Genomic DNA, 15,727 nt, shown 5'->3' on the forward strand with positions numbered 1-15,727 from the left:
TCATAGCAGTCGTACGATTTAAAACTAATTTAGCCCTTACTCCAAAATAAAGGCTTGCAATCTTTCAAAATGGTTATATTAGTATACTTTCAATTAATTCTAACCTCAAATAAAATGATAGGTTCCATTCACAGTTTCAGAAAATGAGCAAAATGCGATTTGTTCCAAAATCGAATTGCGAACAGTCGTAAGGTGTGCGGTGGCCTCTATGCAACCTTAGCGAGATGACCGCGCCTGGCCTATCAATCATGGTACCAAAGTTTATTTCTAGAATCAACACAAATTTTAGTCAACAATTTTATGGAATGCTATGTGGTTCAATATATTTCTTTAATATTCATCAAAATCAGTACAATATTTTCAATTATACGATCATTTTTCGTAATAAAAGATATAGAAATTGATAAATAAAATGAAGTTATTTTGGAGCAAATTTGACCATATGCTTAAAAATCATTTGTTCTTTGTGAACATGGTGAATGAGGTGACAGGCAACCCATCCCTTCTGATGCACTTTTTTTTACAATAAACGTGTACAAAATTTACCATTCAGCTTATGTTTTTACATTCCCACCCACCCACCCCCACACCAACTGTCTAAACAATCAACAATAGTTCCAATTCATGATATTACCAAGCCGCGTGTTCATGATGTATGCAACGTTCAAATTTTTCGGTTGGATGCTGCGCTTGAAAAGCTGTAAGAGCTTGACGTTGGATTAACAAAAAAACATAAAGACGATAACAATAAGTCGGAATAATGGAAGTATGAATCTATATTGGTATATTTGGGAATCCCAAAGTTAGCCTTCGATCAACGACAATTCAATTTGAAGTTATTGGGTGATATCAATCGTACACAGATTTAGAATCAACACGAATTCTAGTCAACACTTTTATGGAATGCAGCATACTCCTTCAATATTCATTAGAAATTAATTACAATATATGATATCCTCATACATTTTTTCCTAATTAGAGTCTGAGATACAAATAAAATTAATGTGGGAACTAGATGTCTCCTTCCTGTGTTTGTGCTTGACCTGTGTTTGGTCATACCCGAAAATAGAGCTATCAGAGGAATATATCTTGCTTTGATCTTAATCTTAATTTAAAGGACAAGTCCACCCCAGCAAAAACTTGATTTGAATAAAAGGAGAAAAATTCATCAAAACACTGAAAAATTCATCAAAATCGGATGTAAAATAAGAAAGTTATGACATTTCAAAGTTTCGCTTCATTTCACAAAACAGTTATATGTACATCTCGGTCGGTATGCAAATGAGGGAACTGATGACATCACTCACTCACTATTTCTTTTGTATTTTATTATATGGAATATGAAATATTTTGATTTTCTCGTCATTGTCACGTGAAATGAAGTTTCATTCCTCCCTGAACACTTGGAATTCCATTATTTTAACATTTTGTGATTCAGGCAAGGAGGTCCTAATCATCAAATTCGTAAAAATTGAAATATTGTATAATTCAAACAATAAAAAACAAAAGAAATAGTGAGTGAGTTACATCATCAACTCTCTCATTTGGATGTAACTGGCTCGTTTATACAACTATTTTGTTACAAATAAGCGAAACTTTGAAATGTCATAACTTTCTTATTTTACATCCGATTTTGATGAAATTTTCAGCATTGTGCTTGTCTGATTTTTCTCTATTGATTTCAATCAACATTTTTTTGAAGTGGACTTGACCCTTAAGGAAATTATTATTTCAATGATAATGATAATAATTGATAATTATGATAATAATAAGAAGAATTATAATATCAATAACAGTGATAACAGTAATAAGAATGATAACAGCAATGATCATAATGATAATAATAATAATTAAAATATTAATAATAATAATAATAATGATAATTATAAGAAGAATGATGATAACAATTATAAATGATAACGATAATAACTTTCTCTGAATTGTAAGATTCATTTTCCAATTCGTCAAATGATCTGACTTGAAATAAAGTCATTAGTTATTGGACCAGTAACACCAGTTTGGTATAACTACTTTGCTTCGACTGGAATGCGATTGTTTAAACTGGTCTCCAGTTGATTTTTAATTGGACCAGTTAAAAATCAACTGGTCCAGTAAACATAAACTGGAAACCAATAAAAATCTACTGAAAACCATTTATTGGACCAGTTGAACCAGTTTGATGAAAAACAATTTAACTGGTATCACTAATTTGTTTCAACTGGAATGCAATTGATGGAACTGGTCTCCAGTCGATTTTTAATTGGACCAATTAAAAATCAACTGGTCCAGTAAACATTTACTGGAAACCAGTAAAAATCTACTGAAAACCATTTATTGGACCAGTTGCACCAGTTTGATGAAAAACAATTTAACTGGTATTACTAATTTGTTTCAACTGGAATGCAATTGATGGAACTGGTCTCCAGTTGATTTTTATTGGTCCAGTTAAAAATCAACTGGCCCAGTAAAAATATACTGGAAACCAGTAAAAATTTTACTGGTCTTACTGGTTTTTCCTTCTGGGATGTTAGCTCCAATTATCAATGTTACTACTCTGGTTCTGTTTATGATAACTCCCGTAGAACGTTTTGTTGTTAAACGCCAAGCTGGTATATAACCAATTACCTAGGAAGCATTTTACGTCTAGGTTAATCAGTCATAATGGCTGACCTTGTAGACAACATATAATTACTCTCGGGCCTTTTTGTCAAAGTGGGGATTCGAACTCACAACCTTGCGATTATGAGTCCAACCACTGAATCACACGATCCGATGTTTCGTTCATGTATCATGTGATGTATTGTTCCATGTACTTGTACCTGACAGCGAAATTTGGTAATAAATTCAATTCAGTAATGTGACTGTACGCACGCCGATAATAATTATCCATCGTCATGTGAGCAATGTGGCGCCAAACTATCAGCGCCTTGTATACAAGTCATAGGCGTAGACTATAAACACAGCATCATGCGATTTCTCACAAAAGTTTGCATCACAATTTGAAATGGATACACAAAAGCAAAAAAGGATTAAAATGATATTTCTAACTTACTCTTTTGCAGTGCACCTTGAACCAGATTGTGCAGTTGAAAATGGATTTAATCCATGGGTTGAGAGTGAAATTAGCTGGGGGATTTTTGTTGCTAAGCGATATCATGCAGCAAGCGCGGCGGAAGTTGGGCTCGGTGGTGTGGGGATTCCCCATCGAAATCCGAAATATATTTGATGTATGTAATCTCACAAATTTATTGTAATAAAAATGTTTTTCCCCTTTTTAAACCAGACCTGTTCTGTAAAATTCTATAAAAATTGTATAAAATCTTTCCTGCTTTAACAATTTACAGAATAATTTGGTTACTTCTCTTCTTTCTGTAAAATCTGTTGTTTTTTTTTCTTCTGTAAAATATTCTGTTTTTTTTTCTAGCAGTGTATCTTTGTCCAATCATTCCCCTTTTATATATTTTTTCTTTTTCATTTTTGTTGGATTGACATTCATTTTACCCATAGATGAAAGTGTAAAGCAAGCAAACTATTAATGCTCCATATGTACTCTTAAAATGTTTGGCAACATTTTAGGCTCTACTGTCCACACAGCAATCGGTTATAAAAGTTTAGCTTAATTTCACATAATAGTTATATGCACATTCCGATCGGCATGCAAATGAGAGAACTGATGACATCACTCACTCACTTTTTCTTTTGTATTTTATTATAGGAAATGTGATATATTCTAATTTTCTCCTCATTGTCCCGTGAAACATAGTTTTATTTCTCCCTGAACATGTAGAATTACCATTGTTTAACATTATATGGTTCAGTCAAGTTGGTCCTTATTGTCAAATCTGTAAAAAATGAAATATTGTATAATCCAAACAATAAAAAGGGAAAGAAATAGTGAGTGAGGGACATCATCGATTCCCTCATTTGCATGTGACTAATTTGTGCATATAACTATTTTGAGAAAAATAAGCAAAATTTTAAAATGTCATAACTTTCTTAATTTACGTCCGATTTTGATGACATTTTCAGCATTATGCCCCCCGGGGGGGGGGGGGCACTCCCATTCACGAGTGGATACCATGCGCGACCATGGGGTCTCGAAAAGCACCCTAAACACGTAATTTCCATATTCTGAAAATGCACCCCTTAACAAGTATTGACGTGTGAAACCCTACCCTTAACAAGTATTGGAAACAAAATTATACTCTTGGCAAATGTTCCCTGAAATTAACCCCTACACAAGTACATGAATGTTTTATTGTTACGGGTCCTTCGGTCGTCGGCTTTACCATGTTTACCTTATTTGGTTTAGTACGACCCCACCTTCTACACCTCGCGCAAATTGGACTCTAAACACGAAGTGTTGGTGCAAAAAGGACATCCTTTATAAAACATTTTAATTTTGTTTTATCATCCCCCGCAAATTCGACCCTAAACGCGTAATTGTCCTAGCGAAATAGATACCCTTTTTTCATTATTTTTGTGTTTTTGACACCCTTATCACGTTACGTACGTAACGTGACCTATCGTGAAAAAGACATCCTTTTTACGTGTTTTTGTTTTTTTGGTCGCGCATGGTATCCACTCGTCAATGTAAGTGCCCCCCCCCCCCGGGCATTATGCTTGTCTGATTTTTCTCTGTTGATTCAAATTTTTATGAGGTGGACTTGACCTTTAAGAGTGTGATATACATGATACAGTAAAACACTGTTCATGCAACTCTGTTTTCTCTGCAGCATTTATAAAGCGCTTAATACAATATTTCAAGCTTAAAAGTGCCACTCGGATGTTCAGATGATCTCTACATGTCTACATCCTGTGGGAGAGATGATCAGGTGACAAAATCTTTGATCTCGTCATGTCTACATCCTGTGGGAGAGATGATCAGATGACAAGATCTTTGATCTCGTCATGTGTACATCCTGTGTGAGAGATGATCAGATGACAAGATCTTTGATCTCGTCATATCTACATCCTGTGGGAGAGATGATCAGATGACAAAATCTTTGATCTCGTCATGTCTACATCCTGTGGGAGAGATGATCAGATGACAAGATCTTTGATCTCGTCATGTGTACATCCTGTGTGAGAGATGATCAGATGACAAGATCTTGGATCTCGTCATGTGTACATCCTGTGGGAGAGATGATCAGATGACATGATCTTTGATCTCGTCATGTCTACATCCTGTGGGAGAGATGATCAGATGACAAGATCTTTGATCTCGTCATGTGTACATCCTGTGTGAGAGATGATCAGATGACAAGATCTTGGATCTCGTCATGTCTACATCCTGTGGGAGAGATGATCAGATGACAAGATCTTTGATCTCGTCATGTGTACATCCTGTGTTAGAGATGATCAGATGACAAGATCTTTGATCTCGTCGTGTCTACATCCTGTGGGAGAGATGATCAGATGACAAGATATCGGATCTCGTCATGTGTACATCCTGTGGGAGAGATGATCAGATGACAAGATCTTTGGCCCATATTCTGAAGTCGGGTTTAACTTAGACCATGGTCTAAGTATGTGCTAATATTATGGGAAGCCAAAAGTGCCAAAATTTTTATAAAGTTGTATATTCACTGTGCTCTTTCCTGATTCTTCAATGGTGAAGACAAAAATCTATTTATACTTTCTAGACAATTATGAATGATATGAAGCAAAATGAGCTGAAATATGATATCTCTACTGTTAGTGATTTATGTAACAATTGGCTATCCATACTTAAACCACAGCTTTAAACCTTAGTTTAAGTAAACCCTAAAAAGACTGAGGGGGGGGGGCTGATTCAGCCTTTAGAGGGAGCAGCAAAATCAGACAAATATAGGTGAAAGTGTGAACAATATTTGATAAACAATAAGAAAGTTATGAATTTTTTGAAGTTGTCAAAAGTTGTAATCACTGTTATATCTGCGGGGACTTCAAATTGGTCAAATTTGAGATATTGTGATTCGAAGTGGGGACTTATATTCTGGTTGCTCCTATACTCAAAATGGTTAAAATGTAAGATTTTTTTCTTCAAAAGTTTCACTTCAAATTATATATGTAAATAATTGATTAATGTGAATTGGCACTTATGTGAAAATCTCTTATAATTGAGTAGAGTCTATGGGAAAATTTGTAAGTACCACTTGCTAGAATTTATCTACCCAGTTACCAAAAATGCAAGTGATCTCATTTTTAAAACGGCCATAACTGTCTAATACCCTGTCCGATTTCTTTCAAACTTTCACCATGCTATTTTTCTGATTTTTTCTCCTCCTCGCAAACAAATTTTTGGACAAAGGTTGGATTCTCACAGGGGTTGTCACATTTGATGCTTTTGCCTGCGTAGCCTGTATATATGCAGACATCCAAAAGGTTGTTTCCGTGAATTCTGTGAAATCGCGGAAAATCACTGTCTTGTCCCTACATAATAGCGGGTATTATCAACGAGAGAAAGCCGTTTCCTCATTAAATCATTAGATATTGTTTTGCTACCAATACAACCTTTTTTTTTTTTTTGAAGAATTCAATTTCTTTATACTTTGAGCCATTAAGGCTATTCCCAATATCAAGTATGGAATGCTTGAAGTTGATATCATTGAAAAGAATTAAATGAGAAAATGGCTCGCCATAATTCCCGTCATACATGCTAAGCTTTAACCTGTGACAGCCCTTTAACATTGGCTTGACATCCAGTAAATGATGTGCTATCTCCTATATTAATCTTATTCTTGGACAATTTTCATCCTTCAGAAGAATTCTTTATGAATTAAAAGTGTAATGAAATGTATTCAAAATACCTTTACTCTCAGGATTATTTTGGAGTTTCAGAAATTCCTTCCAAATGAATTCTGTTATTGTCTATTCCTTCTGTTCAATGTCTGCTCTGTTAAGTTATATTGTTGAAATCCAGATTTATTTAACTTTTCATGAATCTCATGAAAACCCATCTAGGCAGTGGAGATTCAAGTCTTCTGGATCGTGACGTTAAAGGTCAATCCCAGACGTAAATAACCATATTTGATTGATACACATTTTGTAAAAACTCGAATACAGGGTCATAAAGTTAATTTGATATTGATTTGACAATATTTCTTAAACAAATATCATGTCAGAACGCACGCATGCATATCAATTTCTTTTGACAACGGCAGCTGAGGACAAGTCAGCACAAAAACTGTTTTCATACAAAATTAGTGAATGTGTTATTGCCTAAATTTCAATTGACTAATACCGTGTTCACACGCTGCATCAGCTTTTTTGTTGCGTGTAAACGTGATTAACTTGCATCGGCTCTCGGTGCAGAATCGGCTTGTTTTTAACATGTAAACAGAAAGCAAATCCTGCATCGGCAATTAGCGCGCATTTCATTTACTTTACCATTATGACGTACTTGTAAGTGCACGAATCTAGCGTTGTCTTTATTATGACGTATATTGTTGGTGCGCGGATCATTTTAGGTTTTTGCCACGCGAGCTGATTCTGCACCACGAGCTGTGACAGCGTGTAAACGCGGTGCAAGATTAACCAAAAGCCAATGCATTTGGTTCTGAACCAAAAGCCGATCAAGTGCAAACACGGTATAACAGGAAAGCTTTCTCGGAAGGGTCAGGGCCAATTCCAACTCCCTTCCCTCCCTTCTGAATCAGTATTGCATAGGAAATGGTCGGACATCAAATTTAAATTCTATGTATTGAAAGAGATATATTACTTTTACAACATGTTAAACATGTGTAGTTATGAAATGAATACAATTAAATTCATGAAAGTTAAATGATATATAACCATACTTGCTTTTGTGTTTTTATTGTGACTATCATGCAGCAGTATATTGTGGCGTTCGCGCAGAACAATTTGCCCCCAGAATGTCCAAAATAGCACTCGTATGGTAAATAAGTGGGCCCCGTTTTACAAAGAGTTACAATTGATCCAAACAACCGCAACTATGGAAAGCCAGCAACGTCAACATCCAGAATACATGTTTGTTCAAAATATTTTCTAGATAGATGTATATTCATACATTTATATTTTTCTTGAAAATTTGGTTTGCTTCTCTTTGTTTTCAAAGGAAATTTTTAGATTTTTTTAATAGATTTTTTTTAAAGATTTGATAGCATTTATTCCATTCATCATAAAAACTAATACAAGGCACATACAAAGTTTACATAAATTACATGGGAAAATTGCAGATATTACAATGATAAAATCTGGGAAACAGTTGAATAAAGTACATGTTTTATAATTTATACATTGTGCAAATGTCCTGAAGAAAAAACTATGAAATTGATGGATTTCCATATACTTGAGGTTTTTATCGGATCAATCGTAACTCTTTGTAAGACGCGGCCCAGATTGGTCTAACCCACGTTGTCTACTCTCTCTTTCATATCCTCAAACATGAATTGAACCTTTAGGGGTTGCTCTAACATCTCCCTGTACATCATGAATAATCATCAAATTAATTAATTCAAATTTGATAACCCATTGGAGTGACTGATATCAGGGCTGTAGGTAAAAATGGCAGAGGTGAAAATGGCAGAAGTAAAAATGGCAGAGGTAATAATGGCAGAGGTGAAAATGGCAGAAGTAAAAATGGCAGAGGTAATAATGGCAGAGGTAAAAATGGCAGAAGTAAAAATGGCAGAGGTAAAAATGGCAGAGGTAATAATGGCAGAGGTAATATTGGCAGAGGTAAAATGGCAGGGGTTATAATGGGAGAGGTAAAATGGCAGGGGTTATAATGGGAGAGGGAAAAATGTCAGCTCTAGGTAAAATATGGCCAGTCTTAAACCCCCATGCAATGAATTGTCAAAAAGCCCCCGCATGTACATACATTAAATAAGAAGTGCATGTCACGGTTAGGCATTTCATCATCATTGTGTCTTCATCGGCCTAACAATGCTATTTACAAATCCATTGGAGGTGTACCGTGAACGCTTAAAAAAAAAAATCAAACGACAGATATTTTTTCATTCAATTTATCAGGAGCAAAATGAAACTGCACTTAACTCATTAATCATTTTATAACATTCCTTTTTGTCTGGCGGGTTTTTTCATATCTAAAGTTTTGCCAGGTTTACCGATGCAAAAATGAGGAAGAGTAGACATAAGAAAGGTGGAGAGACAGAGAGGGTTATGGGGGCGGGGAAAAACATAGAGAACATAGCGGGAAAGCTTAGACGTTGAAATTATCACGAATGATTGTGGTTAAATATTATGTCCTTTTTTGTAATGTCGTCTGTACTATTCTTTTTAAATAATTGAATGACAATAAGCATGCGTTCCCAGGCTTGGCACCATGGGTGTCGATCACGGGGGGGGGGGGGGATATATCCCCCCCCCCCCCAATATTTCAAGTGGGGGGGATGGCCTGTATTATCATCCCCCCCAATAATTTAGGGTAGAAAAATTATAATAATGATGATGAAAAAATGAAAAGTTTGATCATGATGATTATAGTGATGATTATAGTATGCCATCAATCAGTTTGTTTCCCTCGCAATTTGTGTATATTGTTATTAAATGAAAACATTCTTTTTCAGGACTATTAAACAGATGGGTGGAAGTTCAAGATGAAAAAGAATGAAATGTTTATGTATATGATATTTTTTAACACATGACATAAAAGGACCCCAACGAAAAACAACTTTTGTTGATAGGGTGTTCCATCCCACCAGTGGTGAATGAATTAATTTTAATAAATCAATTAATTCAAAAGGGTGGAAAAACAAACGGGAGTAAAAGGGTGGCAAGATAAATCGTCTAAGGAATGACCATATAGCTATTAGAGTAATAGCCCCACCAATGAAAATATTTGGGGGGGGGGGACATATCGTTTTGCCCCCCTCCCAATAATTCCGCATGTGCAACTAAAAATAAAATAAGATTGTAATGCTACACTGAAACCAGCAAGCGAGATTAAGATACCAACTCGATTTTGATCTAAAATCATGCTAAAAATGTCTGCTTTTCAGATCGGAATATAAAATTTTTCAGCTCGCGCTTCGCGCTCGCATCATTTCTGTACCAAAACCCCATACTTTTCATGATTAAATAGGTGAATAGAATGTCCCGTTTTCAGTTCTATACCTCAAAAGAACTCCCGCTTCGATTTGCAATAATCTTTTGTTGGATATATATCTTGTTCTTTATTAAAAGCGTCCATTAAATTGTCTTTTTGTCCAGATCGAAATATTAAAATTTTCAGCTGACGCTTTGCGCTCGCATCTAGATACCCATCTTAATAATTGGTACCAAAAGTGCTTAGAATATCAAGCTTTCACGTCAGAATATAAAGAAATTTTAGCTCGCTCTCTAGTGAGATACATGTATCTATGCTCCTCATGAGTTACTACAAGCAAACCTAAACATGTACATTTTTCCTGTTTTCATGTCATACTACAAATTTTCAGCTCGCGCTTCGCGCTCGCATTGTTGGTGAGGTTGAGATATGTGTCTCTTTCTCATGATTCATATATATATATATATATATATATAATATAGGCCTGTGTGTGGGGGTGTAGGGGTGTGTGGGTGAGTTTGTTCGTTTTATATGATCGAGCGTCTTTGGAACGTTGATTCATGATTTTGCCCCCCCCCCCCCAATCTGAAAAATGGATCGATGCCCCTGTGTATACATCATGCTCAATCAACAGATCACTATGTACATGTTCCAGATAATTTTTGTCATTTTTTCTTTCGTATGAGTTTAGAATAGGCTTACTTGTAACACAAATTGAATAAAAAAAAATTTATATAAGTACAGTACACTACAACAATGAAGGAATTTCCAAGAACACCATGCATATCAATCACTCCCAAATGTCCTAACTTGTGATTTTAGTGGGGGTAATGTTGAAAGATCCCCATCCACAAGAACTTTTGTGTCATCATCCCCCCCCCCAACCAAGAATACTGATCGACACCCATGCTTGGCACTGAATATGTAACTGATTATGAAAATCAATAATAATCTTGTTTTGACTGGTAAACCAATTCGGGGTCGATCGAGGGAGACCGTCTGGTTCAGATTCTTTGCATAAAAGAAGACCCTGAAACTTTACCACTGCATCCAGTATGATATAAACGCCTTGGAAGCGGAAGTACTGTTGGGTATTTTGTACAACATAAGCAGCACCCTCTTGGTAATTGGCTTGGTATGCTAAAATGTAGAGATTTGATACAAATCTCTGTTATTTTTCAAACAGAAGAAAAAACATTGCTTATTATCTAATTGTTATTATTTTTGTTGTAATTTTTTTTCTGACCTAAAAGAACTTCCTTTAGTTGAAATAATTGTGTCATTTTCCCCCTTAACCAAATCTCCTTTCATTTTGGAGTGAAAACTTTTTTCTCGGCTTTTTAACAAACCAGCACCCCATTTTTCATTAAACTTTCAAAAGTAGGTGGTGCTCACTCAAGCGGAAACATTTTTCGACAGTTATATCGTCATTTGCTTAAATGGATCTGTACCAATGTTAAAATGTGGAAAAATCTTCAGGATTTCACACTGGCGGGGGCTTTTTGACAATTCATTGCATGGGGGTTTAAGACTGGCCATATTTTACCTAGAGCTGTAATTTTTACCTCTCCCATTATAACCCCTGCCATTTTACCTCTGCCATTATTATCTCTGCCATTATTACCTCTGCAATTTTTTACCTCTGCCATTTTTACCTCTGCCATTTTTACCTCTGCCATTTTTACCTCTGCCTTTATTACCTCTGCCATTTTTACCTCTGCCATTTTCACCTTTGCCATTTTCACCTCTGCCATTTTTACCTCTGCCATTTTTTACCTCTGCCATTTTTACCTGGCACCACAATTTGTGTGATCAGATACGAGGGCCAATCGTAGCGAGCGGTCTTAACGGATCGCACGAAAGTGGGAACGAAGCATATATAGATATATACAACCTTGTTCCAACTGCCGTGATTTGCGCCACGATTTAAACGGCGTACTAAATCGTGGAGTAATCGTAGTGATCTTATAAGATCGTATCAGATCAGTCGTGGCAATCGTATTGATCGTAGAAAATTTTTGAATGGTTTAAAAAATTTCCCGATCAGTTACGAAAGGTCAATCGTGGCTTTCTGAAGAAATCGCACAGCAGTGATGAGAACGAGGTATTAGGTAACAGTCGGATAAAACAGGACACGAAGAATAAAACGTCCGACAATTCCTTTTATGAAACGCTCCTCTGCCAATAGTGTGATAATTTTTTTATTATTCCTGATGAACGTCAGCGCTATTGCAACCATCGTCATAATCAACATAATTATTAAAAGTATCGTGATGCTCCTTACACTTTAGAAATCATGTGGAAATCCGGTTGGTTCAAAGCAAGAACTTAATATATCATCACGGACAGAAGGATGCTCTGCTTCCTGGTGAAACTTTCGCAGCTTGTCTTCATCATCCAATAATTTCGAGACCAGTTTACACATATATGGTGGATACAGAACAACTGCTTCACCAAGTATTTTTACCGATCCATGTTTTTTCCACTCGAAGTATGAATTGTATAGGGCATCATTTGAATCTAAAAGATGAATATAATCGACCAATTCCTGGAAGCTTTTGAAATCTTGTAAATGTATGAACGAGTTTGGTGGCGCTACGCGCTCATAATCTACCCGCGGTGGACCATACACGATGGGCACGACATCATTCAATAGAGCGTTAGACCAGAACTTCTCGGTGATGTAGTCCCGGCATTCGCTGCTCTCAAGAGACAGATAAAACTTGTGATTCTTGATTATGTTCCTGCATTCTTTAGAAAATCGATCGCAAGTCATGTTTCCGCAACGACCATACATGTCGACGCTTACGTGCTTCGCGAGCGTTTTCACAAATTCGTGGCGGCGCCAGGTTGTTCTTCCGCAATTGGTTGCCGCCCATGCCACCAAGGCACTTTTCTCCTTCGCCCAATTTCGACTTTCACCTGATGATATTTGTGGAAGAGTTTTGTTGTAAAGTCCATACGGACTAAGAATCGTTGCCGTTGGCATATACGACATCGTGTAGTTATATAAACGATCAAGTTTAACTGGTGGCTCTGCATGTTTGGACGTATACCGAGGACTCTCTAAAGAATAAAACACCCATGCCTGATTCAGTGGGCGTCTCTTCTGCATCTCCGTCCAATCCCAACTCGAACCATGAAAGAACACGATTGCATCACTATTCGCCATAGTTTCATAACTTTTGTCAAGAATATAACTAAGCCCACATTCCAGACCTGGGCATTCTGATTTTTTCGGAGTCCCGGGACTCCTTTTGCCCGCCCACACCTGTACCTGACGGTAACAAGATAATCCCTTTTCCGACTGGCCACTTGCATTTCCATACATCGGAGATCTCGCCCCACGGACTTCCGAGGAGAAACGGGCAATTGATCTAGCTGGTCCATCAGTTGACAAACATATTATGATGAGTGCTGCTAAGCAAAATGGTATTATGCGCCTACCATCCTTCCTCTTCATCATTATTTGATATTTCAAGAAGACCGTAGCTAATCCGATGCATTGAGAGAGTGAAATGAAGTGCAATGCAACTTCTCCAACAATATTCACTCTATCGCATTTCACGTCCGATCGAGTATAACGAAGCATAATAAAATTGAATGAATGGCCATACCTTTAGGCCTATTCATGGAGGGTTCACCGTCGACCTGCCTGTGCTTATGCCTCCGTGTCCCTCCGTGCATGACCTTGGCCATTCGACTACAGAGCGTATCAAAATAAAATACACACTTTTGAAAAAAAAATCATCATATAAACGGACATGTTTCAACATCATGAAGCTTTTCCTGATGTAGTATGTATTATTGGTATAGGGGGTACGAGTCTCTTTTTGTAGATGAATGGCATTATGGATCCCGATAACGCCATCGATCCGCTTGAGTGGGCTCCACCATCTAGGCCTCGTTAGCCTATGTCATAAAACTTCGTGAAAAATGACGCTTGCAACCGTTTGAAATGGTAATACACTTATAAAAGTAGACGTAAACTTTATAAGAGCACTGACATGGACCGTAGTTTGTCAAAAAATTAAAATCTAAAGAGTGTAATTTCCTTTAAAAAATATTTTCATTTGCCGAGCAAATTCCCTCCAGCCTCCATCCCTACCACCTACCCCAACACCGTCGCAATGAACCTAATTAATTGACGTCAGTGATCATGATTAAAATTGTGATCCAGTCATTGGGAACAGTTGGGGATTTCTACCTCCTCACGAAAGACTACTGATCCAACAAGCTCAAAATTAAGGCACCTAGCATTTTTGCCATGTTACCTTTACTTCAAGAGTTGCAGCTAGCGATTCCAGAGATTATGATGTCGTCTATTATGACTCTCCTGGTGATTGTCAGGCTATACGCCATCCAAGAGTATTGACCAATATGTGCCCGTAACTGCTGTTTATAGTCGCTCGTCTGCTGTTTTGGTCGCATCGAGTGATCGAGTCAGAGTCATCGAACGATCAGGGAGATGCATAAATGGTAAAATGGAACGTCATCAGAGTCAGATGAGCCCCAAGATTCTTTGAGCGTCTGGCGTTGCACAAGTCAATATCTGATATATCGATGTCTCACACGATTCCGAACCGATCTTTCAATGGTCTTTGTGGTCTCTTATGGGCTCCAAGACTTCTTGGACCGGTTCGAATAGTCTTTCAGCAGTCTTCCAGGAAGTCGGACTTTTTGTGGTTTTTCAGTTGTCCTTCAGCGGTCTATTGAACTTCCAAGGTCTTGTTTGGTCTTTCTATGACCATACAGTCTCTCCTTTTTTGCGGAGATCACTGAAAGATCGCCTCATGGGAGATCCGTGACAGACCAGGGGTCGTATACTTTCAAAGAGTTGTTGTAGGAGTTTATTTTGAAACCAATGTATTGAATGATTCTATTTCCTTTGATGTTACCTCTCCTTTGATCTCACCACTTTTACATTGACTCCTTTATTTATCCCGTGCTTTACATTATTATCTCATGCTTAACATTCCCTCTGTTCTTTTCTTCATGTTCATTCCATGGTTCAGTTGATTTACTCTGAATGGTTTAGCCTTTAGTAATAAGTCATGTTTATTCATAGAAGCTCATTTATATTCATTCGAAAGCCTTTTATATTCATGTACTTCTTTTTTATACAAATTATCTCATTTGAATATCTATTGTTAAACAAATTATTCATGCAAATAACACCTGAGGTTGAGGTTGGTACACCACAGGCAGATTACCACAGGCAATCATGGGGCCCGTTGCATAAAACTTTTTACCTGAGAAAACTCAGGTTGTTTTTACCGGAGTAGTTGCCCTGTGATAAAGTCAATGGCAGAAATCAGACTGACCTTAGTTTTCAGTTTTTACCAAAGTTTTCTCAGGTAAAAAGTTTTATGCAACAGGCCCAAGGAGTCAAGTTGTGTCTTAACTCTGTAAGGACATACCACGCCGTTATACTCGCCCAAGGCCACGCTACAAAGAGTTGCGATTCATCCGATCAACCGCAAATATGGATGACCAGCAACGTCAACATCTCAATTCCAAATTTGTTCAGAATGTTTTCTAGATAAAAGATGTATATTCATGTATCGTTCTCTTGGAGATTCAGAGTGCATTCTCTTGTATTTAGGCCTATATACTAAGGAGGTTGTGGACATTTCTTGTAGAAACACGCAGAGGTGTTGTGGCTCAGTGGATAAGTCTCCGGACTGTAAACCACAAGGTCCGGGGTTCAAATCC

General features: G+C 37.0%; 1 protein-coding gene across 1 annotated transcript; it reads right to left on the minus strand.

Annotated features, from left to right (window-relative positions):
• Positions 1–12,287: 12,287 nt before the first annotated feature.
• On the minus strand, positions 12,288–13,498 carry LOC129263016 (glycoprotein 3-alpha-L-fucosyltransferase A-like). The gene has a single exon (XM_054900954.2). It carries the CDS (start codon positions 13,476–13,478, stop codon positions 12,300–12,302), a length of 1,179 nt encoding a protein of 392 aa, XP_054756929.2. The 5' UTR covers positions 13,479–13,498; the 3' UTR covers positions 12,288–12,299.
• Between the last annotated feature and the right edge of the window lie 2,229 nt (positions 13,499–15,727).

Source organism: Lytechinus pictus, chromosome 6 (assembly GCF_037042905.1).
Source record: "Lytechinus pictus isolate F3 Inbred chromosome 6, Lp3.0, whole genome shotgun sequence".
In the NCBI taxonomy this organism is placed as follows: Eukaryota; Metazoa; Echinodermata; class Echinoidea; order Temnopleuroida; family Toxopneustidae; genus Lytechinus; species Lytechinus pictus.